Genomic DNA, 27,876 nt, shown 5'->3' with positions numbered 1-27,876 from the left:
TAAGGGTTTATTAGGATTTATATATTGATTTGGACCACAAAGTCAATTACTACCAGTGAGCTTTACTTATCTATAATTTCACTTGAGACCCCCATTTTACTAGGTATCTTTCCTGTGCTAAAGGTGATACTGAATCTTCATGAAGTGTCATTTTCTTACAGAGATGGTCACTTACATTTTCTCTGCTGGTTCATAAGTTCCCAGAAAAAAACACACATGAGGTTTGGATGGCCATGTGAGGGAACTGAGCTGTGGGCAATTACTGGTGTATTTTCACAAGCTATTTTTAATTCTTTTCTGTTCGGCACAGAATGGACACAAGTATAGTAACTATGCAAGAGCAAAACCTGAGAGAAAGAAGAGATCCAGTAAGAAAGAGAGGCCACTATCTGACATTTTAAAAGGGCAAATCAAAAGCAATCAACACCCAACAAAAAGCTCAATGTAGGATGAGGTGATAGCTTAAGATATACTTAGGATACTGTAATGAGGCTAACAAGTGCTGTGTGTTTTAATGTAAATTAACACAAGATAATCTCTTCAAATATTTAAGTGATGCACTTCAAATTAATTAATACATATTTAATAGAAGTCTTCTTGAACAGCTGTTATTTACTTCTGGAGTTTCTACACATTAGCACTGCCTGCTTTGTTCTCCTCTGAAGTTGTTCATGCTCCAAAGTACTTTAACAACTTGGGCTGTATAAAAATTGAACAGTCTTCCCGAAAGAGACAGCCTTTCTGATAACTTAATATTTTTACATTAAGTATTCAAACACTTTCTGAACAAAAGGTCAAATTCAACTTACAGCATCTGTGTGAAACAGGCAAGCAGATGCTTAATGCTGCTAGACAAATACTTTCAGCACAAAGAATGATAAAGAGTTGGCCATCAGTCACATTTCCAGGCTTTAGAATCGGCTTTCCTCTACTTCTGTTCCCTAAATTCTGCACTTACCCTTCACATGTAACAATACAGACCAAAAATACATCCTCTTCCTTTCATAAGTGTTACACAGAGGTATGCTAAATGAAATCCTGACAGTGGAAGTGCTGTCTACAGTATTCATTGCATGTGATGAGTGTTACACCAACTCATGAGGGTTTTTGTCTTACAAAGACTACTACATTAGCATTACTCCATTTAGACCTTGCATACAGCACTGAAGGAGTTCTCATCACCCCTTTTATGTGGATGAAAACCCATTTGAGTTCCATTCACTTTTGAGTTTTTGGATGTGAATGAGTAAAAAATAATTCAAGAAAGATGCTGGCAACAGATTATATTTTCACACTCACAGTGATGAATGTGACTTTTGGCAACTGTAATCAGTTTCTTTAAAGATAATTAATGTCACAGAACAATCCTTAGCAGTGTACTGGTTGTAGTTTTCAGCTGACTATTTGAAGGTGGCTACTGTTCTTTGGGTTCTTTTAAACTTCCATATAGCTAAAAGATTGAATTCAAGGGGAACCTCTCACAACACACATAGTAAGCCTGTAATATTTTCCCTCTACATTTTACAGGAAAAAATAAAAATCTGTGTTTAGCTGTCAGCTTTGGTAAAAAGGTTTCCATCATAATTACACTTTGTGTATTGGAGGGAACCTGGCGGGTTTTAACATCACTAATACTAGTCTGGAGAAGTACAAAGCTGTAGGAGCTTGCTGAAAAATAACAATAAACTTTTATTAAAATTTCCATTTTTTGTGAAAACATTTTGACTAAATTCCAACTCTACCTAAGATGTAATTAAATATTTACATTTACTACCTAATAAGTATTGTAAGTAAATCAGTTTCCCAGTTATCCTAAATTTTTATATGGGAAACAATTACTACATTATTGTAATAAATGCACAATTCTAATGAAAAAAAAATGATCTTGAACTTTAAAAGAGCCCTTCATTTGAAGAGATGAAAGAGCTGTACATTCATTCATTTATAATGTCTTACAACCCCCATGTGATGCAGGTTCTATTATCATCATTTTACAGATGGGGAAACTGAAAGAGTAATTAACTTGTCCAATTTACAATAATCTTAGCTGTAAACTAAGGGCATTCTATTGTACTCACAAGCAAAACAAAACTCAGCTCACCTGTGATGGGTATTTACTACAAATTCTTAAACTCCATAGCATTTTACTTATAGGAGAGAATACATTACACAGGCCTTCAGAGAGTTGGTTTTGTATTAACGCTGGCTTTGAGTGTCATAGAAATGTGCTGCCTAGAAGCATACATCAGAGCACAAGTTTATTGTGAGTGCTACCATGTTTCCCACCTAGTTATGGGGATGATGAGTGTTTTCATTTCAAGTTATTAGCCCTTCAACCACACATTTGTGCTTTAATTCTGTATGATGTATCATACGTTTATACACACACACAAAAAATACTGTTTACTGACAATTTCATTCTCTCAGTTTACGTATGTGTTCCATAAATTTCTTTACTCGGTCAGAATCAACAGCATTTGCCCAATAACCTTCTTTCTTGAAATACGAACCAATTATTAGAGCATTTGCATCCAAGTAATTCGTCACGTTCTCCAGAGTCACTCCAGACCCAACCAGCACAGGAATCTTCACAGTATTTTTAACCTCTGAAAAGAAGAAAACCAAAACTAGGGTTAAATCCGTCTTTGAAACTCTACCAATACTATAATTTACACAGTTTTTCAACAATAAAGTTGAGGATCAAGAAAATAGTGATCACAGTGTTTCATACTACTTCTATAGAATGAAACAACTTCTCTAGAAAAAAAACTCCTTTAGCGCTCACTATTTTGTAGGATATGAAAGTTGGGTCTCGATACCATACCTGTACCCCTCTTTATTCTCAAGGAACAAGATTTAACCAAGATTAAGTTGAATTGGCTGGCAGAGAATGTACTGCATTTTACTATAGTCCACTCACAAATTCATCTTTACTCCACATCCCTGGTAGGAAGAGATGCTAGATGAAGGAAGTTTTTGCACAGCACTTTTACTTACTGTGATTGTTACCATCATGCTCAGAGGCTCAGCTGTGCTAGAGGTACTACACCTACATAGATAGGAGCTATTGTTTACTACCGTGTTGCAGTAGCACCCAGTATAGATTCCAGGCAAACCGTATCTATTGCCTTGACAAAGTATGCACTGGAATGATTGTGTGGGCTACTATGCTCCATGTGGAGTCTCAACACTGCTCTCCATTTCCCTCACCTTAAGTCATGTCACCACTTCCCCAGTCTTCCCATGAAGTAATCAAAATACAGCTACAAGAATAGGATGCCATTCTTGTTTTGATTTGTCATATCCATATCGACTCAGATTCTTTCTTCCAAGTCTGGTGAGAAAATTACAGTGGCAGAACTATTCAGCAGAGCTGTGCTTATTACAATTCTTCCGACATCAGTTTAAATCACAATAATGGTAATTGGACTGGTGTGTATTTCTGCCAGGTATCCTTGCTGAATTTATGCTACATTGACAAATAGTAGAAGATCTTCAGTGAAGAAACAAGAGCAGCCTTATTCACAGGGAAAAGGAATGTGTCCTCTACTTCATGATAAATTTCAGGGACTCAAAAGTAGGAAAGCAAGCAGCAGCCATATAGACTACACTGATAGCTCCAGAAAGCAAAAGATAATACTGATAAAGACTACTTTTCTCTCTAGGAATGTCAATGAAACAAAAAAGCCCTTGTCGTTTTCTACATACAACATGTGTTACTTTATCATCTGACCTGGCTCCAAAAGGAGAAATAAACAAAATATCAAACAGGGCTCAAAATATTACAGAACCCCTTCGTCCCTCACACACAGGGTGGATTCCAGTGCATGGTTCACTGTGAAATGCATACATTCCAGCAGACCTGGCTGTGAGGAAATGGATCTATGGCTCAGCAACTACAGTTCCCATTTCTTAGAACAAAACCAAAGGGGGATGGCTGTTTTAAGCATAGAAAAGTTCCCCATAGACAGAAGTTATTTAAAGTATTTTCTGCAGACCTGGGGTTAGTACTAGCTCTGGAAAAAGAAATAAAAAAATATCCCAGTCCAAGAATTACTAAGCATCCTTCTCATCCTCTCATTTCAAACTGACCATCCTCAGAGTTACTTCTGGGACTGGATGCTTCATCCCTTAGAGAAATGTTGTGAGGCATTATTTCTGACCTTTAAACATACATGAATTACCTTAATGGGTGATAAACTGATATAAGATGGTCAAAGCTTGAGGTAACTGGAGAAAGCACATACGTAACATGTAAGAGTCTGCTTCAAAACACTTTGTTTAAATGAAGTTTCATCAGCAGCCTTACTTATTAATTATGCTTCAGGGAAGACTAATTATTTCTCACCTTCCTACTTAACTGAAGAAAGGGGATCAATTAAAATGCTCTTGAATCTCTTTTTAGGTCACATGACCTACCATTTTTCCATGTAGGAACAATAACTCCTTCTTACAAATATTTCAACACAAAAATAAAATCATTCTACACAGTCCTTATTGAAAATTTTAAATAAATCAGATGGATCATGCATATATAATTAGAACTCCAGTTATTGTTACACAAGTTTTTTATTCTTATAGTCATCCTGCTTACAGGAACAAAATAATTAAATTTACGTTATTTACAGTATGATTACTGAAATCCTGTTCTAGAAAAATCACAATACCTATATAGTAGCTATGTGCTCTTAGAATTATCACATTTGCTTTACATAGATGCCAATGCATAATTAAGGTTCTACAACTGACCATACAACTGTATATTGTATTCCTAAGAGAACTGTATTCCAAGTCAATATTTGTTTTTAGGACGAGTGCATAAGGCACATTAGCAGTAGTCATTGTATAATTATTTCATATTGCCAGGAAAAATTAAGAGCCAAATAATTAAACAGAGCATGATCACTTGGGTGTAAGACAGTCGTGTAGCCTTAGCACAGAGGAAAACCCAGCAAAACCTGAGACTGTTGTGAAACCACAAAAACCCAAAGCTTTCCAAAGGAGCAAGGTATCCAACTCATGCTGTCATCCATACATGACACATGGAGTCCACACACACCTCCTGAACTGCAGGTTTATTCAGAGTGATGATGTGAGGAATGGCAATGGGAGTGCTCAGTCTGCAATGCGACTGGGGTACCTAATTAAGTATGCTACAGGTGGTACTTCTATGTCATTCCCAAGCACATCAAGGCCTAAAGTTGATTAGTACAAGGTGATCTGTCTATTGGCTGGGTTAGTACAAATTCTAACTTGTAAAAGAAAATAAAGCAACAGCAGTTTGATATGTTTTTGTATGGCAATGTTCAGTCACTGTCAAGATGTCTCTAAACACAGAGATTTAAATCTTTCAGCTTTCTTGCCTTTCTTTTCCTGAGTGTATATATATATATATAATTTTTTTTTGACACAAAGACAGAAGGAGACAATTTTTTGACATTACAGTAACAAGATCCTAAAGTTTACAGAACTTGCACATTTCTCTATTTCAGTAAACTGTAACTAGAGGGCACTGTGCTCTTTCTTGTGACAGTACATCTGCAGACATGTCTTTAATAAAATCAAATAAAGTAGTGCTTGGTTGCAAAGCACAATGAAAGCATTTGAACTATGGTACGCACAAGTTACATGAAATAAAGGCCAAATGCTCCTAGCTTGAAAACAATGGTGAAGAGCAGCGTAAAAATAAGCACCACTGTGCCAATAACTTGCTCGACTACTCCTCTTTTAACAGCTTTTTCATATGCAGTAATCACTGTACCGTACACAACACTATGTTTATGGTAATGCTCCACTGAAACACTTTTTTTTTTTTAATTCAAATGACTGTTATTAAATGTGGGGCTTACAAAAAGCACTGATCAGACTCACATCTCTTGTTTATTTCAACAGTACCACAAAGGCAGCAGCCTCTATTTTGACCTAAATGTATCATCAGAAGGTGAGAGGGTGAATCAGCCTCGATAACCCTTTTATGAACAATAACTAAGGAGGTGACAGTCACAGCCAGTTTTTGGGTTTCTTGCTGTACCCTGTTTGCCACTGTTTACTCAGTTGAGGCCATTTGCTTTTTGTTTAAAGAGACAACTAAGCAGTCGTTATGCAAAGATTTAGTCACTTAAAATACAGGCTGGATGCAAAGCAGGTATTTCAGCAGTTGGATCCAAAGAGAAAACCTGATAAGATTACCACACTCCAACCAAAGAACGTTTCAGAAGGTAGAAACTGGAACAAACTTCTATAATGTCTTGAATGAAAATATGGTTTATTAATTAATTGTAATTAAAGATGCTCAGCTATAATTCCTGCTCCTTACTAACCTGAAGTCTGATTTTAAGACCTTGTACTACATCAACCAGTGGTGCCCTGGTATCCCCTGGGCCCTGCCAGCCTCTGCAAGGGGCAGTGCTGATGGTTGCCTATAAGAAGGCAGTGACACAAGCTGCAAACAAAATCCTACTTAACACAGTTCGGTGGTTTGACAGGGAAACACTCATTTCCCCCACCCCATCACAAATCAGTCAATTCAACACAAAGACACAAAGGCAAAACCACTCTTATATTACCGCACAACAAAGCTGTAAAGAAGACATGACAAAAATCTCATCCGTCTCTTGGTTCTGCTTTCAAGAGATGCTTTGCAGTGTGATGAAAGGTGCCCAATTGTGTGTATCATCATAACACAGCACTTCTAGAGCTGCATAAATTCGTGAAAAGCAAAATTTCACTCACATCAACACCAGCTTTGTAGACTGCAGATCTGATTCCTTTTAAGAATCTGCTGACATAGTTATGCCTAATTTGTCATTTTCTTATACACCAGAATACTGATTTTTAAGTTCTTCTCTTAATTGTTTTAAACCAACATCGTTCTCATGAGAGGGTCTGCTAACATCCAGAGTGCTGTGACCTAAGTTAAAATAAACCCATGATCTTCAGACTCTTGTTTTCATAGCACAGATCCAAACACAAAATTAATGTGTGTATTTCATTACAACTGCCAACTCTGATTCATTTTGTTCTTTGGACCCACAAAGAGAGCAGGACAGACTGACATGTTTATTCACATAGAAGAAAAGCAGAAGCCATGGTGCTATTTGTTTGGCGTCCTGTGATAAAAAACCTTTGGGCCTGGAGGTCAGGTTTTGCTCTTTGATGCAGGAAATGAATGGAGGTTGCACATGCACATATGAAAGCAGAATTTAACCTAGGATTTTGTCCTAAGAATTACACATTTTTTTTAAATTATTTAATCTGCTTTGAGAATGATGAGAGCATTAATTGCAGACAGGGATGAAGCTTATGATTAAGGAAATTTTGCAGTCTCTAAAATAGGCCTAGCTTTGGGTCACCTGTTTCATGTATCATTTCTAGTTTTCTATACCAAAAGGCTCAACTAGTTCAAGAGCTCAGTGTTCGCACCAACCCATCATTTTAACATTGGTGACTGAAGCATAGCCATTTATAATCCATTATCTGGCAAAAAGTTTAACATGTGAAGTAAGAATCCATTTTGACAAGTTCAACATTCATTTTAAATGCTGTTAAGCACATATGATATAGTCAAAAATCCTGAAAACATTGAATAATTTCATGTTATTTCAAAAGATGTTTGAGGCCCAGGTATTTATGGCAAGAGAAGTATGTTTTTCACGCTGATCAGTGAACAAAAGTTGGCTACAATACACTCTGCACTAGAACTTCAAAACATGACAAGTTAAAGCATGTCAGCAAAAGTAAACCCTAAAAAAAAAATAAATAAATTACATGTTCTATTTTATGTAGAGAGACCCTTGAATTCAAGAAATTAAATTAAAATTAGTGATAAAAATTAAATGCCACCATGACAGAACTTTAATTCCAGCATGGGAGCAATCCAATTTCATAACAGATCAAACTTACGCCAATAGAAAAATGTGAAGAAACTTGTAACACTTTGGAAAGGTTAACAACTTGGGTCAAATGACCCTCCCTTGACAAAAAGTCCACACCATTTAAAAAATATTTTGATGTAATATCTGTGTATCTACCAGTGAACCTGTACTCTTTCTGAAATCTTCCAAGCAGTACTTCCCTTGGTATTACTAATCAGAATGTCGCCTTTTCGAAATTCCCCTTTTCTTTCAGGACTTGAATTTCCATTGTGAAAGATAAAAATGCCTTATTCTTCAATGGAAAGATTTATAGTTAGATAGTTTTCTAATAGGGCTATAAAGTAGCTTTTTCTTGGATGAAGACTTGTTAGAAATGAAAAGTTGTGGGATTTTTTTACATAGTTTTGTGGACATTTTTTAATATTTTCTTTGTATTTAAGCCTCAGCATCATTCAGTGTTACAAAGGCTTGAAATAATTCTCATTTTCATCCCAACAAATTGTTGTTTAGAACCACAAGACAGCCAATCACGTAAGTTCTGCTGTATCAAATCAAACCCAACAGTGAGAGGTTTTTTTCTTGCCTCTTCTTTTTTTTTTTTTTTTTAATCCCTTAAGAACAGCAGATATATAGATTTCTTTCTACATTAATCCTGATTTGCTGCCCATTGTCTTACCTTTGTCTGACAGCTCTCACCTTTCAGCTCCTGGGGATCTGTGGGCAGTCCAGTTGCTGTGCCAGTCAGTATAACCCCATCAGCCAGGAAGAGTTCAGCAGCCAAAGCGGTCTGGGCCACGCTGACATCCGCTGTCAGAGCATGAGCACTGTCAACAGGCATGAACATACCCTGTGGTTACTGTTGGCACACACGTTTATTATTCACCTTGTTGAATGTTCAGTCTAACTGTATTTCTTCATCTTTCCTGCTGTCAGAACAACCAAACGCAAGCTTTGTGAGTGAGGGCAAGCATACTGTTTTAAACTGGGAAGTAGCATCGCAACATGAACAAGAAGAAAAAAAAACAGCCTTTTCCATCACGGAATCGTAATTGATCTGTCTATCGTTCTGGGTCTCCTGTCTCTGAAGAGTGATTGCTGAGTGTGAACTACCAAGTGTCAATTGAGACAGCCGCTTACATGTCGAGCACCTGTATTTCAGAAGTGTTGAGCACACACAGCTCTGACTTCAAGTGGGAGTTATGGATGTGCAATCATTCATAAATCAGATTCTGTTGCTAGAACAGAATTAACACCCTCCATTTTACAAAGTCCAACTAACCGCAAGTATAGTTATTACCTATGATTTAATCACAGGAATCATCTTACACAGTAGTTGCAGACACCAATTACCTGCAACCTAGCTTTTCAACAGCAGTCTTTGATATATGGGTGATGTACTTTGTATGAAACCTGTAGCAAAAGCAGCTTTTAATTTAAACAGTTCTAAACTTTGCAAGAAGTCCAGCCATTGCTGGTTCAACAGCTGACTTTGTTGTTTCAGTATTTACATTTACAATGGCTATGACTGACATGTTGCACTGATGAGTGGTGCTGGAGACAACCTCTTTCCTGGATCTGCCTGGACGGACAACACTCTTGGGGGGGTCATGCTCTGGTCATATTCAGAGGCAGCATATATGTGCAGTGTGATGAATGGGAAAGGAAGTACACTAACTCCCTTTCTGCAGCTGGAGAAAGGCAGGCCTAACTAATAAAAACATACAATGAGATTGAAATGAGGCTTAACAGTAAAAGGCACCCTAAAACTAGGACATGGAAGGTAGCCGCAACACAGCAGGTAGACTACATAAATAGTTTCTGCACATTTAAAGAAGAGGAGGCTAGCAGCTCTCAGTGGGAGGCACATTTTTCTACATTAGAAAGCTCAACCAACATGTACTTTAACATTCCCTTTTCAACTTATGAATCTGCCTGAAACAAAAACATCTTTTCCTTTATTCAAAAGCAAACCCTTTGAACAACAGGAAGTATAATCCAAATATCAATTCATCAATTGTCAAGACAAAGAAATGTCACATGATGCTATCAGATTTTTTTTAGAAAAAAGTCTATTGCAGTGTATTTTTATTCATATATACATATATCTTTATATATATAAATCATTAGAAAGAAACCACTCTGAAAGGACTGTTAAAGCTTAATTTGGCCCCTCTGCATTGTTTCCATTCTACTTTGAAATTTATTATCTGTTTATTAGGTTTTTAAGATCTTCCAGACTTGGGTTATTCTCATGATTACACACACACTACACACAAACATTTTAATTGGGTTATTTAGCATGTATAATACATAACACTTGAGCAGTTCTTCTGGGAGAAAAAAAAACAAAGAGTGACATCTAAGTAGCTGAAAGTACCAGGTGACAGTTATGATAAAGTATCAGCAGAAAAGAAACTGGATTCATCTGTCATAAATTCTTTCTGTTTGATAATCATAGAATATAATCCATACATAGACAGCACTGAATTAAGTAGAAGAAACCAGCATTATTGGCAGGAAGGAGAAAAAAGAGAATGGCTCTTTTTAAATGCCATAATATTATGATTTGGATGCTTTTATATGGCAACTGCTTGCATAGCTAAAAACAACCTTGTATGCCTAGCCTGCAGAAAGAAAATTTGTTTAAACATAACAGCCAAGTATACAAAATCTCACCTAATACCAGATGCAGAACTTTTTTCAGTCCGCATTTATAAATCTTGAAGGTTAAACAATGGCAAACTTCACAGATGCAGCAACATGGAGCTAACAGGTGCACGTTCATTTTTAAACATAATAGCACATAATGACCCTAATAGCACTGCAAGACCTTGCTTGATCAAGAAAGTTCTCCCTATATCATTAACTTTCCTGACACTAAATAAGCATTAAAAAAAAAAAAAAAGACTTAGAAAAATAAAATCATTATTACATTCATATTTACATAAACTATTGCTTGGTTTTACCTATGTTTCTTTTTAATGTCAGCAAAAATCTGAATGCTCTCTGCTCCAACTTGTTTTCTGTATCGTAGCAGGTTACCTGCACAGGCGTTTATAATCCCTTCATCAGCAACATGAGAAAACACAAACCCTTCAGCACGGATAAAATCAAGACCTGAAAAACACAAAATTAGCAATATCTTAGCTAAAACTGAAGCCTGAAAAACAGAAATTCTAAACCCAAACAAAACCCAACCTGACTGCCCCTCTTATCTAATCCTAACACAAGTTGTTCTGTAAACTCTAGGACTAACCAACCTTGCTTTTCCACATATTTAAATTTTACATTTTTTATTTTCGCCTATATTATCTCCAACGTCTTTCCATCTTACTGCCTTCAACTCTCACCTCCTGCACAGAGACCGACAGTTTTCTCCCTACCGCCCACATTTCCCTTCTCTTTCCCTGCCCTTATCAGTTTGTCCCTGAGAAGAAACAGCCGCACACCCTGTCATACAACAATAGAATAGTTAGGGTTGGATAGGACCTGCTTCTTGCTGTGTGGGCATGTGCCAACAAAGAAGCAAGTAGGTCAAAACACAGCTCTTCAATCTCAATGATGTGTCTTCTCTCTAAAAGAATCATTAACTTGTGTCTCTCCCCTCTTTCCAGATACTGTTTCACTGTGTTATTTCCTTCCCAACATCTATTTCACTAAATACACCTGAAGTTGCTCCTCAGGTCAAAAAGCACCAAGGATATGGGCAGAGAGGAATAGCATTGTCTTCTTTCTTTAGGAAAACAGGCAAGAAACACATCCTATATTATTATATACGTTATATACAACCTCCATCTGAACACATCTCGTTTTATCTACACAGCACCACCACATCAACAAATTACTTCTAGAGCTCTGCCAAGGGTACAAAAAGATAAGGTTTGGGAAGACTGAAACATTTTCCGCTCTCTTCCAACCATCAACTCTACCATGTCTATGGTTTACACCATATTAAATTATTTTTTTGCACTAGGAAGGTTTTGTGGAATGGATACCAAAAAGGAAGATTACGAATAGCAATGACTTAACAGGCTATTCATCTACACTCAGGGACACAGCCTTGAAATATCTCTGTGTTGAAATCCTGAAGCCTTGGGCCATAGTGTAGCAAGCCCACAGCTGTGAGGCACCAAGACAGAATTCTGACTCCCTTATTGTATTCCCCTCTTTTCTCCAGTCTTTCATAGCCTTGAAGTTTATTTCACCTGTCACTTAACACATGTGTAAAAGCTCTGCATTCATCTTGTCTTTTGCTGTTCTTCCAGTATGCTTTAGAGGTCTCTTCCAAGCCCTTATGAAGCTCTGCTGTTGCTCCAGCTTTGGAGTCAGCTGCACGTTTAATTAGAGCTGACATCATCCCAAGGAAATGAATGCATGTGAAAGCAGCCATCAAGAATGCAATCCCACCCACCAGAGAACTGCTTCGGCAACAGAGGCCTCACTTTAGCACATTTCGAATACAAACATAAACGATCTTTAAAATGTATTTACCAAATGACAAGGTGCCTGTTTATTTTATAATTTCAGTTTCATTCCAAAAGCCCTGAAGTTGCAGAAACAGAAGCTTATGCCTGATAGAGAAGAGCCTGTATTGCTTAGCAACACAGAGAAGAAACATCAAGCTAACAAGAAACATCACAGATGGATGCCAAATCGAATGCAAGCTGTCCTGTGCCTTGAGACTCGTGAGTGAAAGGCATGGATTACTCTCAGGATCCAAAGACAAGAGTGTACCACAAGTATAGTTACAAGTGCTAGTAGATGTTGGGTAATAAACACACTGCAAATAGCTAGACTGAGATTTCTGCATCTAGGAAAGCAAGCTACAGGTTCTATTTCTATTGTACAGCACAGTTCAGAGTTATATAAAATGACTTCTGTAATCATAAGACCGTTGATGACTCTAGAGATATGTTACATTTTCACAGCAATCAATGTCTAACTCAGAACAGGGGCTATTCACAGAGTAATTTCATCTATTGAAGCCACTGCTTACATGTTGTTTGGTGATGTTTGGTTTGTTTTCCCTTGACTTAGTAATTTAAGACTTTCTGCTAAACATTAGGATTGTTTACATAGTTTAACAAAGCTGTACTCTTTATCTGGGTTTTTGGAGGCTATGAAAATACAAACTTTAACCAAATGTAATAGGTACAGGCACCAAATCATTACCTTATGAAGCCATAATCAAATCCCATTAATGAATTCATTCTTATGCTTATAAAATTGTGAGAATGATACTATTGCTTACTTTCACATTTGGCAAGTTGAAAAGTAATAGCCGTTGAATAGTTAACAGTCCTATTTCTGACTTATGTGGGAACAAAGAAATTTTGTCATCTCACTGGAAAACAAAAACAGGAAATTTCAAAAGAAACCTAATAAACAGAACTTCAAGACTGTATTAAGAACATGTAAATCAAATAACTAGCTGCAGCAGAGCCTGCTCAAAGAACTAAAGTTTGTCTCTCTTTCACAAGTTAGTGTTAGTCCACTAATTTAGTCATATTTAAACACCTTTACCTAAACAGCTGTGAAGGTCTAACTGTAGAGAAAAGCTTTATTTCTTCCTTTTTATTTTCCTTCCTATGATAATTTATGATTAAAGGCGGGGGGAAAGATACACTGAAACACTTCTTTTTCTGGGTAAGAAAATAATGCAAGATGGGGCTGATGGAAGAAATATCCACCTTAAATGCTGCAAATGTGCATGTCACTGCATTTTAACAGCCCAAGACAGTGAATTGGATACAGCCACTGAGAAACATTTCTCAGGTATGTTCCTTCTCTTCAGCTGTAAAGTCAAAAGGAGCTGAGAGAAAGGATTTACTGTTTCACAAAGACGGGATCCAGCCTCTGCTTCTGGTTGCTGTTGAAATTTGGACTTCAGGCAAACATCTTTGCCTTTACACGAAGGCAAGATGCTGCAGGTTAACTTTACTGGTGGTATCTTGTTTTATAGATGCAGTAAATCTTGGTTCCCAGCTCTTCTTACCTTCCTAATGCAAAAAGAATTGGAAAGACTAATTTTATGCTGAAAATGAAAACTCAGAAGAGTATCAACTTTGGCTGCTATTGATGCTAAAGGCACACAGTCTACATGCTGTGAAGACCCTTTGCTTGCTGTGAAGACCCTTTGCTACTCAGGACATAATCTTGCAGCAGCTCCTTCCACTCAGCATCGCACCATGGCACCCACAGATGCTCCCAGGAATGCACATGCCTGCTGAAGTTCTTAATTTTGCTGCCTCCATGCCACCACAGCATTACTAATCATAGAACAGTTAGGATTGGAAAGGACCTTAAGATCATCAAGTTCCAACCCCCCTGCCGTGGGCAGGGACAACTCACCTAGACCATGTCACCCAAGGCTGAGTCCAGTCTGGCCTTAAACACTGCCAGGGATGGAGCATTTACCACTTCTTTTGGCAACCTGTACCAGTGCCTCAACACCCTCACAGCAAAGAAATTCTCCCTTACATCTAGCCTGGACTTCCCCTGTTTAAGTTTAAACCCATTTCCCCTTGTTCTATTGCTACAGGCCCTGATGAAGAGTCCTTCTCTGGCATCCTTGTAGGCCCTCTGCAGATACTGGAGGGCTGCTATGAGGTCTCCATGAAGCTTCTCTTCTCCAGGCTGAAGAGTCCCAACTTTCTCAGCCTGTCTTCATACGGGAGGTGCTCCAGCCCGCTTATCTGACATGGACAAATATTTTTGAGTTGTGACAATGATGGAGAGAATTAACCAGCAGCGGTAGTTAAAAAGAAAAACAAAAAAGCAGTATACAATTTTGTCCAATTCTATTCCACCTTAAACAGTATTATGAGCTGCAGCACATGAATTCCCATGCAGGCTATATCTGCTGGTGTGTGAGGGAAAGCAACAGTCTCAGACAGCAAAATTGTATTTATAAAAGACATGGAGATATCTGGGTACCTGGGATATCTTCTGGTATGATTTCTCACTTAATCTGCTATCAACTGTGTCATTATCATTGATGAAGACTAATTCAGAACTGGGATTTCAGTAACATGATTCTTAAAGGAGAAAAGGGCAGTTTCACAGTAAGGTGGAGATCCAGTTGGACTAGATGATTAAGTCCCTTTGTACTGAACTATTCTAGATTTATAAGATGAGACAAGATAAAACTCACAAACTGAGCCCTGATTCATGCCAAGCGTAACACCAGGGCTCAACCAGGAAGCTGCACCCTACAGCAGACCCTACAGTCCTTGCTCCCAAGACCCAGACTGAAGCTCTGAATCTCCACAGAGTCAAGTAGGGACAGGTAACTGGAATATGAGTGTTCATGTGCATCACTACGGAAATACAGCCCTGGGGACTGTTTTATGCCTGGAAGATCAGAAGATGGCCAGACCAATATTCTGCAATGGCAATTTTTTCTTGAAATCCTTTTTCTCACCATTAACTTTGTGTTTATTAGGTTAATGATGAGCCAGTTATCTATTTCTTCTTAATCACTGCTACATGTTGGTAATGGAGAATGTGCAAAATAATAAAGGGAGTATCACCAGCATATATTCTCTGTACTAGAAAGGCTTGGCATCTCCTTTGCAAAGGCCTACACAGATAGTTTAGAGCCAAGAAAACATTTCACTAATGCAAAAGAAAACACAGATATCAGCTTGAAGGCTTGTGAGCAATTGCTTTAGACACAACAGTCTCCTCTGATATGAAGCAAACAACAGGAGCCAAGGTAAACAATACAATGGTTAATTGCAAGAAACAAGACACACTGATAAATAAGAAAGAAAAACCAAACACTGTGCCTAAATCTGACCCAGACTCAGCGAATATATTGTGGCCATTCCTGAGTACTGAGAGATGATAAGTAATATCTGCTAAACAAAAATAAATAAGGGAGCATTTTTACTTTTATCTCCTCTACAAATGCTCATGGAACCTGCTTATATACATCATTCTGTTTCTAGCAGATGTAGTTAATTAAATCAGAAACTACAAACAGGAAATTATACACCTCTAAAAACCACATGGAACACTTGTTAATAACGAACCAATTGAAAAGTAACTGTACAAACAAATTCTGACTTGCTTCTCCACAAAGAGCATTTTAGGAAAGAAGGAAGATAATACAGGCTTTGGAGGATGTCGTTAAAATAAAGTATTAAGTAGTGTTATTTTTGAGTGGCCTAATGTTGCCATATTTACCCTTATAAACAGACAGCTTTCAACATAACCTCTTAAAGTCAGAAGGGAAAACAAAACAACAGACTCAACGATGCACTGCAGTGAGACCTAGGGCTGTAGGAACCATGGCCCACCAGACTGATGCCCTTGGGCAACCGCATCCTTGACCCCTTGTGCTGGAGTTGGTGTGCTGAACCAAAAGCATGCAGCACTGGAGTCTGCAATAACCTTCTGGAGTGGAAAGGCTGTCGGCAACAACTGTTTTGGCTGGACAGTTGTTATTTGATTACATGAGAAATTGCTTGTTCCTTAGAAGAGCGGAGACACAGCAGTTTTCTTTTCCTCAAGATCTCCCTCTATCCTATACCTCTGAAGAACCCAGCAGAAACATGGTTTTGCTGGCATTCCTTCCTTTAGGTGCCTAGTTGAATAAATAAATGCCTCCTAAAGAACCAAAATAAATAAATAAAATCTCTCAGCCTTCTCAGATGCCTCATATCCTGATGTATTACTGTTATTTTCACGTTTATTGAGTACCTTGTCAATATGCTAGGGAAATTCAGTAATTTCATCTATTACTATTTGGCTACCCTCAACAGGTTTATTAACATAACCACATGTTGCTGATGTTGAGCTCCTTCTAGTAATGCTGTATACTGCTGACTTCTTTCCCCCTTTGCAAAATAATATCATTACCTTAACATAGGTTTTTTTGGCTAAACCACCTTCAAGTATTTTTTCTAGTGAATGCATGCAGGGCTTACTTTACTTTAGGGCACAGCTACAGGTTGGGCAGAGAAGAGACTCAGAGCAGCCCTGCAGAGGAGGACTTGAGGGTGCTGGTCAACAAGAAAATGAACATGAGCTGGCTTCAGTGTGTGCTCGCAGCCCAGAAAGCCAACCGTATCCTGGGCTGCATCAAAAGGAGCGTGACCAGCAGGTCCGAGTAGGTGATCCTGCTCCTCTACTCTGCTCTCGTGAGACCTCACTTGGAGTATTGTGTGCAGTTCTGGTGTCCTCAGCATAAAAAGGACATGGAGCTGTTGGAACAAGTCCAGAGGAGGGCCATGAGGATGATCAGGGGACTGGATCCCCTGCTGTATGAACCCAGGCTGAGGAAGTTGGGGCTGTTTCAGCCTGGAGAAGAGAAGGCTGCGTGGAGACCTCATAGCAGCCTTCCAGTATCTGAATGGGTCATACAAGGATGCTGGGGAGGGACTCTTAATTAGGGACTGCAGTGACAGGACAAGGGGTAACGGGTTAAAACTTACACAGGGGAAGTTTAGACTGGATATAAGGAAGAAATTCTTTACCATTAGGATGGTGAGGCACTGGAATGGGTTGCCCAGGGAAGCTGTGAATGCTCCATCCCTGGTGGTGTTCAAGGCCAGGCTGGATAGAGCCTTAGATGGCATGGTTTAGTGTGAGGTGTCCTTGCCCATGGCAGAGGGGTTTGAACTAGGTGATCTTAAGGTCCTTTCTAACCCTAACTATTCTATGATTAATAGCCACCTATTATAACTGTGTTGACATTAAAGTCACTACTAGTGAACCCTAGAGAACAACTAGTCAAAGATTTGCTACCTACAAAGCAGCACTCAGTTTACTACCATTTTGCTTAAAGTGATTTTCTTTTCTTTTTTGCTTTCATGATCAGTGAATTCGAGACAATGGTTTTTAGAGAAGTGCAATGCATTCAACACAGGCCTTTGCTAGTGGTGTTCTGCAGTTACAGAGCAAATAGCGCAGAACAGCAGCAGAGCTGAACAAACCCCAAGCTTTCCAGGCATTCTCTCCTTCATTAATAATTGCTGAGAAGTAAGAAAAATACATTGTTCCCACACTATTTACCTTATTTAGTGATCAGTTTTGCTCCTAAAAGGAAACAAAGCTCACTAGACTATTGCTTTTAAAAATGTGTAAATATTTTTGCAAATGCCTCTGTACCTCAAATATTCTACATGCATACAATTCCTAAAAATTAAAACTGGATTTGTTAGCATTTTTGCTTTAGGTTTTTATGTAGGTTTTACTGCAGCAACAAATACTTGGTTTTGTCGGTTTCTCAAGTGGCTGGATACCTTGAAAGTGGCAACTTACATAGTACAAAGCCTTCCGTATTAAAACAGACTCCATATCTTTAAATCATGGAATTTTACAAATAACTAAAACTGCTTCAGCAAGCAGCAGGAGCACAAAGATTAGCAAGTCTAGGATTCATGCAATAAACATAGATTAATTTGTATTTAATTTCCCCAAACGTAATTTAATTTTAAGTAGTTTGGCTAGCTATACACTCAATTTTTTGTTATTACATAAAAGCTTAATTCCATCCATTCATTTAAAAAAAGGCAATGAAAACTTAGTTTTAATGGATAACAGTAGTAGCAACAATATATAATCAGATGCTGATACAGGATGCTTATCCACAGTGGGTTAAATTGATCCTTAAATATAACTTCACTGAAGTAAACAGAGTTACAGTGAAGGTGGCTTTTAGACATGAGTGGGTTTAAACTAATCATTATATTTAGATAGGTTTCACCTAGTAAGCTGCGGCAGTGGCCTTGGGATTTTTAGCTGCCTTCAACTGAAGCAGTGCCCAAGTACTATCGATTATAATCAAGCAGGCATTTTTCTCAAAACCTAATTTCTGCTTTTTCAGGGTACAGTGAGCTTTTCATGTCTCATTTTTCATGGTATCTATGTTAGTACAATATACAATTTGCACATAGTAAATGCCATAGCAAACAACAGTGATAACTGACGAGTCATTTCTATTACCTGCAGCAAGAGCAACTGCTATTGCCTGTTGATTTGCAGCACACAGGATCTGGGCACCCAGTGCGAGATGGGGGCAGGCTCGTCTCACTGCAGCACTAATGACTGTCATCGCTGCAGTTACTTCAGGCCCAGGACACACCGTGTAAGGAAGATCATGCATGTTTTCTACTATCAAGCCATCCTGGAGAGATTATTATAAGAAAATATGATTAAACTGGAAAAAGGGAACTTAAAAAGCATGGTTAGTTTACCATTATGCTGTTCTGTATTAAAAGACACAGGTATTTAAAGGTTTTCCTTCAAAGGAAGGATTTTCTACAGTAAATTGTGTTGACGCATATTACCATTCTTAAAAGTGCTTTCATCAACAGCATGGTATTTGCAGGGAAATCATGAAGAGAAATAAATGTTATTTTAATTATACATTCATCAATTTCGTTTCTTTTGATCCATCCTAAAATGTGAACTATAGGTGAATGAGTTAAACCTTATACCTCATTAAAAATAGTGTAAAGCCAAACTTCAATTATCCGAGTGGAATATATGATATTGAGTATGTTTGGATAACAGAGGATGTAGAGATAATCAAGGCAATTTCCAATTAAATTAATGTCAGAAAATGTGTTATTTTTGGTAAATAAAGGATTTTTTTGTTTGACTACTACTGTATGTATTTGCAGCGTTCCTAATACCATGGTTTTAATGACAGACATTTCTCTCATTCCAGATTCAGAATTACTTGAAGATATTGCTATTTATTTACACCGCTCACTCCACACAAACATACTCTTAGCAAACAACGGAGTGATTAAAAAATACACTGCAGATATAATTTATGTGATTTATCGAATATCTTGTACTTTTCCAATCATTGTATAGTATATACCAGAAAGTTTTCAACAACTGCAAGTCATACATAATTTTGTCAAGGACTAATAACAAAAGTATAGCCTTAAAATGTATTTCAAGTCTGACGTTCTGCATTTGCAGAGAGGATGTTAAAAGAAGCTAGACATTTCTCACCAGCTTAAATCTAAATACAAAAAAAGTCTAATAGATTAATTGTACATATAGAAAACAAATTCCATGCTCTCTGGAGTTCTATCACATATCTTAATCCTTTAAAATGAGAGCTTTATGTTTCAAAGACATTGTAACCGAGCCAGAATAGAAAGAACAATGTTTTAGAAAAAAACCCAAAACAAACCAACTAGAGATTAGAGAAAGAAGTCTGGTTAACAATAACATAGAGAATCAGGAAGGGGGAGGGGGGGAGAGTTCTATTTTAAAAAAACTTTCGTATGTAACACTTCTTTAATCTTTGTTGCAGTGTAGAAGCTCTTTTGGCAGTAAAAGATAACACAGTATATAAAATGCAGTCAGCATTTAATGGCTGAACTACCGAGTGAGCTACAGACATGATAAATAAACACTTAACGTGGAGGATGAAAACAACAGAGTGGAAGTCATTGGTGGAACAACACGGTCAGAGCGAGCACACAACCCACATGCATTCAGTGCAAGCATTCAGCCACCTTTAACAGATGGCTTACAGCTGAGTATTTAAACACCCAAATGCATGCTACCTTAAAAACAAAAGCACACAATCAATAATGAAAAAAGCAACCTAATATGAGCACCCAAAGTTAGACCTATGCACTATTTGCTACTGTTCATCAGCATATTGAATTACAGAATTCCAGTACCGAAAAACCTCAGCTGGGCAAAGGAAACCAGATATGACAACTAATCAAAACATCTGTCTTGATTTTGTTTCTATGTCCAATTCAATGCATGGTTTAACATCCACACTTCTCTGCCTGTGATGGAAGGTAGCCAATACAAGAAAGATGACAACCAGTCCTCAGAAAACCCATAGCATTTTCAGAAATGAAAAAAAAAAAAAGGAAAAAAAAAATCACAACCTTTTAGTCTGTTCCTCTGGAATGAGGTCACAACAGTTCCAACAAACCTGAACTGATCAAATGCTGTTGAAACTCAAGTGCAGTTACCAAATCCTTTGTGGTACCAACAGAAAGAGAAACCCCTTGGCCTTTTGTCCTCTGTACACAAATTTATTAGGGTCAGTCAAAGCAAGAATGCAAAGCTGGTCAGTAGCACTATTTGGCAAAAGGATTAATCTAAACCTATACTATTTTAGCAAAACAAAACAAAAAAAATGCAATGATCCCTCAAACCCAGGTATTTTTCTTGAGACCACGGAATCTAGAAGCCCTTGGTGCTTGGCTTAAGTATGCTTTGCTAGGCAGACTTCACCAAAACATGGATATCTGTGAAACTCCAAGCTTATCAAAAGGGCAAGGAGATAGGGTCTGCAAACCAGCTGCTTTCAGGCAGTCAACAATCAAGCTCAATAGGACACACAAGAAGAAAGACACCTGGGAATGGGGCTTCAGATGCTCAGCTCCTGAAGAGCCGTGCTAGCAGCAGGAAAAGCAGAACAAGCTCACAGAATTCCACAGAAATACCACAGTGAAACTGAGCTTTCCGTGGCTTGCTACTACTTCAACAGCTCAGGATTTGCATAAAGCAAATTATTCCATTAGATTAATGAATTAATTCATTTTAAAATTAATTAAAAACCTAAGCCATGCTACTGTGCATGTGAATTCTAGTTCAAAATGTAGGCATATGGGAGGATTCCAACATTCCTCTTTTCTGCCTTGAACTTGCTATATTCACTTTTCAGCAGTTGTCGCTTCCTATGGCCTCAAGGCCACAGTCACAGTGAATATTTTTCTTAATACTTTAATAAAGTCTTATTCTTTTGGTACCATCCAATAGACTTTGTTCTTTTGCATATTATATTTAATTAAAAAAAGAACAACATACGTTCTGCAATAGTGAGAGCTGAATTACAGATGCATTAACTCAGAACTTTATTTCATATTTTATATAAAAAATAACAGCACAGATTTCTGTGTTTACTGAATTGATATGTGTATAAAACAGACTTCATTACTCTCAGGCAGCTAATTAAAATGGTGGAAAGAAAACAGTTATGCTGAATTCAAGTTCTTGGAACTTAATTTTACAGTTTAGAAGTTGGTGGGAACAGCTACTGTATAACACCCTCCAAAGAAGAATTTACTTGGATAATAAAAGATAAACTCTAGCAAATACCTTTTGTGTTCCTTTTCTACTGAATATTATGATTATTTAAGTGTTGCTTATATATAATGGCCTCATTATAAACAATTCTCAAACAATATATTTTCTTTTGACTTTGAATGACTTCTGAAGTGCTACATACGTGTGCAAAGTGCCTCTTGTATCAGAGCCATCTACTAGAAAATGGGTCATTTAAATAGCTCTCTGATTTTATAGAAAAATAATTTCCATAGCTTTATTCCACTTAAAGAAATAACCTCTTAAAGCACTTCAGCCTCATACACACAAATCACAGCAGAAAAAACTCAAATGTAGTCACGACACTATAAACCACAAGTATAACAATCATACAAGCTTTAACTCAGTATCTACCTAATGTAACTTTTACTTAGGACAAATTTAATCTTAGTGTTTCCCTTAACAGAAAGGTCTTACCTACAAACACATGCATACTGATACAACACTTTACAAACTTAAAAAAATTACTCTTTCCTCCAGGAAGAAAAGGGGACTATACCTTGCACTACAGCCATCATTATATAGGCTCAGATGTACACTGAGATAATCACAGCCTTTCCCACCACCAGTCATGTGCTCCTTATGAAGGAAATCAGATGCCTTCGCAAAGTATTTATGACCTGTGTCGCAGCGCATCTTTGTAGCTATTCGTTTGAAAATCCTCTCTCTAGAACAAGAGGTTACTGCTTTAATAGACATAACTAGATATATTACTAAGCAATTCTCCTGCATATGATCCAATGGCTGAAGCACCTCTCCTATGAAGACATGAGCAAGCTGGGCTTGTTCAGCCTAAAGAGAAGGCTCTGGAAACACCTCATAACAGTCTTCCAATACCTAGAGGGGCCCACAGGAAAGCTAGAGAGGGACTTTTTACAAGGGCAGGTAGTGACAGGACAAGAGGGAATGGTTTTAAACTGACAGAAGGGAGATCAAGATTAGACATTAGTAAGAAATTCTTCCCTGTGAGGGTGGTGAGACACTGGCACAGGCTGCCCAGAGAAGCTGTGGCTGCCCCATCCCTGGCAGTGTTCAAGCCCAGGTTGGACAGGGCTTGGAGCAGCCTGGTCTAGTGGAAGGTGTCCCTGCCTGTGGCAGAGGGCTGGAACTGGGTGAGTTTCAAGGTCCCTTCCAATGTAAACCAGTCTGTGATTCTGTGATATACCATAGGAAGTATTTGTCTATTTTATTCCACTGTAATACAGCTAAGATTTGAAATGTTAATCTCTGTAATCCAAGTTATAACTACCTATGTGTTTCTATGCAGAAATATTACTTTATTCTGTTATTAAACAGAATATTATTTTTATCTCAACTGTTATTAAACTCTAATTTGAATCCCAAGTATCATTGTAGTTGAGAGTAATAGGGTTGAAACTTTTTTTTTTTTTAAATCAATGTAAAACATGTACTAGCAAATCCCATTCCAGTTACAAAGACAAACGAAGCACGAGGAGGATGAGCACTGGTAAAAAAAAAGCAAACCAAAATTTTGTGTGGTAAGAAGCACCATAATATTTACAATTCAATATAACTTTATGATTTGGGGATTTTTTTTAAATAGAAATATTTTTACTTGTGTATCTCTAACTGTCTTTAACGTCAGCTACTCAAGTAGCTACAGCTAGATTACAGCAACTAGGAGTAAAGTGATCTATTTCAATGAAATTAGAGGGAACTTGTGCTCTATTTTCTGGCTACAAAGAAGCATCATAGACTGAACAGAATAAATAAAAGTTTACTTGAATATACATTTTGCATTTGTCTTAAGCAAAAGCAGATACAAATTGGAGGGATCATAATGCCTCATAGCTTGCTGCTTATAAAATCTTGCCTAGGGAATTTCATTGTTTAGCAACACACAAGTACAAAGCATATACATTTTGAGCACAGATGGCTTCCTAACTGAGCACTCACTTGTTTTCATTACTGTGCTGTAATATCACAAATCTTTCATATTTATTATATTAAGCTGCTAATGTGCCAGACAAGTCACCTTTTTCTGAAAATACTAGGATTTATCCAAGTGCAATGCATATTGAGTGAGCAAGACCATATACTTTATTTGTAAATGTTAGCACAAATTCAAGCAAGTTGAGAAAATATGTAAACATCTAGTTGTGGCAAGATGGTTACTTATCTTCTGAAAGACTTGGAAATACTATCATTAGAAACATCTGTGGAAAAAACCTGTAAGTTTCTAGCTCTTCTTTCATAAGAAAAAACAGACAGCTTAGCAGATCATTTGAGATACTGAGGGGCAAACCCAAATATATTTCCATTACATATGCTGGATAGTTACTTTGGAAGAGTGGTGATCTGTGTACAAAAGCCAGGAATTCCTGAAAGTATCTATCACAAAAACTTACTTTTCTCTTAACGTACCATGAAAAAATAAACAAATAAATTGCAGAATGTGTTAGGCAGCTATACTGAAATTTATGGATGCTCTGCTGATTATTTCTGACCTTTATGGCACTAATAAGGATTTGTTTGTCACACTGCTGCTACGACTGTTAGAACAAAGATTGGTGTGGAATGTATACTGGTGTTCCTGTGACTTCTACAGCAAGACCAAACATAACTTCAAGCCTTGAATTTGTCCAGATGTGCAGGGAAATGACTGCATTCACCTTATCTGTCCTACCCAAGAGTTATGCTTAAAAATATATTCAAGTTCGGAGACTGCAATGTGGGAGCTAAAAATGTAAACCAGTTAGACCAGGAATAGCAAACTTTATTTCAACTCTTGAAAAGACAATAAAGTATAAACCCCAAATTAAAATTCCGTGTTAGAACAGATTTTAAAGCTTGTCTTAAAATTGTTCCAGCTTTGTGCATGTCAGCAGTGAAAGTAACTGCTTCTGTACCCTCCCTCACCTTTAGATATACTTGGTGTTTTCTACCTGCTGATAAAAGTTTTGATGTGCAATTAGTATGTAAAGAAATGGGTAAACAATCACTGAAACTTGAGGCAATGGCTTTACAAATTACAGGTCACTTGTATAACCACTTCCTCTAACACAGGAAGACAAAGACTAGTACTTGCCACTCTTCTGATGTAAATCAAATCATGTTATACCTCATATCATCATGATTCTGTAACTGTAAAGTCAAAATATAAAGTCATGGTACAGAATACAGAGCTATTGCACACCTGTTCCTTCAACAGGCACAAAACCAAAGAAAACTTACTCATCCTCTACAATTTGCAATACAAGAGAGATTATTCTAACTGGGCGGCCATGTTGTACTTGCCCATCTGATTCACAAGCCCAGCTATGCAAACATTCTTTCACACTGATGTTTATCATTTAAAGAATTCCCAGGATTCTTCCTAATTTGCTAGCTCTCTGCCCATAATCTACTTCGTGTGACCTGTCTTGCGTTGTGACCTTGGTCTTCTATAATTTAGACTAAGTTCTTACATTGAATTTTGTTCAAAGTCTCATGGTAACTTACACCATTAAATATGTTTCAACCAGCTTGTTAAAGTTTTGCAGACAACAGCCCAGAGCAGTGGCTACTTGTTCATTTAAGATATTTTTCAAACATTGGACATTAGGACACCACCTTACCATGCCACAAAATGTACGTAATACTGTACACCCAAAGACTGGTGAAACGAAATGTTTAAAACATATCTGACCTTCCAAAAGTACATGTTAAAATCTATTGACCAATGAAGATTACTATTCCACATTAGGTACAGTGGCAATTCAGTCAGTAGTACTTGCCTTGACTTGCCTCTCACTGAGACTGGCCTTTTGGGCCTTCTCTTCTAGATGTGCAAAGCTGGCACACTTCCAGCCGAGGGGCTTGCGTAGAAGGGTTAATGGGCAGAAAATCTCCTAAGCTTACCTCTTAGCTTTTATTCCCCGAATAATCTGTGGTGTTTTGGTACAAACACAAGCATGGGACAATCCTGCAGCCTGCAAGTGACTGAGATATGCAATGCCTTGGCTGTGCGTGCAGTGTGCCTCCATGACTTCATGAAACCAGAGTACTGCACAGAGCTAAAAATACAGTGGCTTGTCAGACTGGATAATGAAGGGTTCTACAGCCAAATACCTAGAAGGTCAGCAACTATCTATGTTGCAGTCAATGTTCCATTTTTTCCTTTCTCCCTTAAATTGACTTGATTCTTAGAAACTGATGGTAATCCAACTGAAGCAATTCAAATTACACAGCTTGAGTCTAAGCTTTTTCAATCGTTTTGGGTGCATGTGATGCTTATTTTAGGTTTCATGTGATGCTTATTTTAGGTTTCATAATCAATGCCTACTTACGATATTGAAATGAAAGATGGGGATTTAAGCATCTTCCTAAACTGTGTTAAGACTCTTTGAATTATAGACTCAGTTTAAAAAATATTGCCTATGCAGAAGCAGCTTTGTGTAAATGCTGCTATAGGAAGGAGGAACCCAAAACTTACAACTCCAGCATTCTTGTAAACTTCTGCCTCTTGACAAGCTTGATCAATGATCTGGGTCAACGGAAGAGAACTTCTTGGTGTCCCTGCAAGAGTAATGCTGCTTATTCAGGGCATGAACAAACCAAAACCACGTACAGTAACAGCTTTCAGGTTAACTATGGAGACTGGCACACGGAAATAGGGAGAAATAGGATAAACTCGCTACAAGGTTGCTTATGACATGACCTAGTGGCATCTCTTTTGTTAGCTGAACTTGTTGGGTCTGCTGTAACTGTTCAGCTCCTAAATGTAATTCACAAATTTGACAAATACCTGCCGTAATCTCTTATTGTACCAGATCTGCTCTTGGCTTGTTATTCCTGTACTTATTATAAGCTACCCTGCACTAGTGATGTTCCATGCAATACAGCCTATGGCAAGACCGACCTCTAGGTCTGCAGAATACCTGTGCTAAACACAAGTCAATTCAAAATTACATAAAGCTATCTTAAACTCTAATCTGAAAGGTTAATTGTATCTGAACTTTGGTGTAAGTGCTTCATAGCAGAAATGAACACACATGGATTTTGCGGAGTTCAGCGAGTTTCACTTAAGAACAGCTCCAAAGCCTTTTCTGATACTTGGGCTCCTAAAGTTGGGCACTGAAGAGCCTCAAATGTGGGCTGTGAAGAGCTCTCTGGCAGCTTGGCTACACGGTCCGGTTTCGTGGAGGGCTGGCCATACCGCCTGCAGCCTGCTTCTGGGAAAATGCGGAGTTTGGAGAGCTCTGGGCACCAGCCTGTCAAGGGGATCTGCGAGAGCTCTACCTGACATCTGGCAGAGCTGTCCCCTGTCCCAACGCCCCTTTACGTGATTTTGTAACCACCGCCTCCTCAAACACGGCTCACCAAAACCACCCCGTGCTCCCTGGGCTCCTCACACAGGACTGCCTCCTGCCTCCGCTACTGCTGGAAAGGGGGAATGAGCAAACCTACGGTACTTCATGAGGGGCCCGGGCCGGCGGCCTAAAGCTCCGGGGGCAGTGGGCCCTCTTCCGGGCCGCGGCCGGGCTGACAGGTGCCGCGGCCGAGGGCTCCGCCGCTCACCTGGCAGCGCGCCCACGTGCACCACCCCGACGACCGCTGCCTTCAGCCGCCCAAAGAGCCCGGGCAGCAGCATCCCTGCGGGGAGGGAGGGAGAGAGGGGATCAGGGCCCGCCGGCGAGGAGGGGGCAGGCCCCGGCGGCGGCCCGCCCCTCGCCGCGGACAGGCCGGGCCCGTCCCCGCTGGCGGACGGCGCCGCCCGGCCCGCCGCCACGGCTGCGGCCCTTCCGCCCCTCGGGTCACCTCCCTCCGCCACCGGCATCCACCTGCGGCAGCCCCGCCGCTCCTGCCGCTTCCGCGTCGCTGCCGCCGGCCCCGCCCCCGGCCCCGCCCCTCGCCGCCGGTCCCGTCGCGGGGTCCCGCGGCGCCCTGCGCGGCTGCC

General features: G+C 38.7%; 1 protein-coding gene across 6 annotated transcripts; it reads right to left on the bottom strand.

Moving 5' to 3' along the window:
* Positions 1-161: 161 nt before the first annotated feature.
* On the bottom strand, positions 162-27,804 carry LOC136004844 (uncharacterized protein F13E9.13, mitochondrial-like). Of its 6 annotated transcripts, XM_065661754.1 has the most exons (8): positions 27,738-27,778; positions 27,498-27,572; positions 26,413-26,495; positions 18,828-19,008; positions 10,841-10,991; positions 8,571-8,698; positions 2,511-2,606; positions 162-1,668 (listed from the first exon to the last, which is right to left on the bottom strand). In XM_065661754.1, the coding sequence occupies exons 1-8, from the start codon at positions 27,754-27,756 to the stop codon at positions 1,451-1,453; spliced, it is 951 nt and encodes a 316-aa protein (XP_065517826.1). In that variant the 5' UTR covers positions 27,757-27,778; the 3' UTR covers positions 162-1,450. The 6 variants fall into 6 exon arrangements, with proteins under 6 accessions (XP_065517826.1, XP_065517821.1, XP_065517820.1 ...); XM_065661749.1 differs by lacking the exon at positions 162-1,668 and having other exon boundaries at positions 2,107-2,606; positions 27,761-27,804; XM_065661748.1 differs by lacking the exon at positions 162-1,668 and having other exon boundaries at positions 2,107-2,606; positions 27,738-27,766.
* Positions 27,805-27,876: the final 72 nt, after the last annotated feature.

Source organism: Lathamus discolor, chromosome Z (genome assembly GCF_037157495.1).
Source record: "Lathamus discolor isolate bLatDis1 chromosome Z, bLatDis1.hap1, whole genome shotgun sequence".
NCBI lineage: Eukaryota > Metazoa > Chordata > Aves > Psittaciformes > Psittacidae > Lathamus > Lathamus discolor.
The sequence above is the reverse complement of the archived record's forward strand: the minus strand, read 5'-3'. Positions and strand labels throughout refer to the sequence as shown.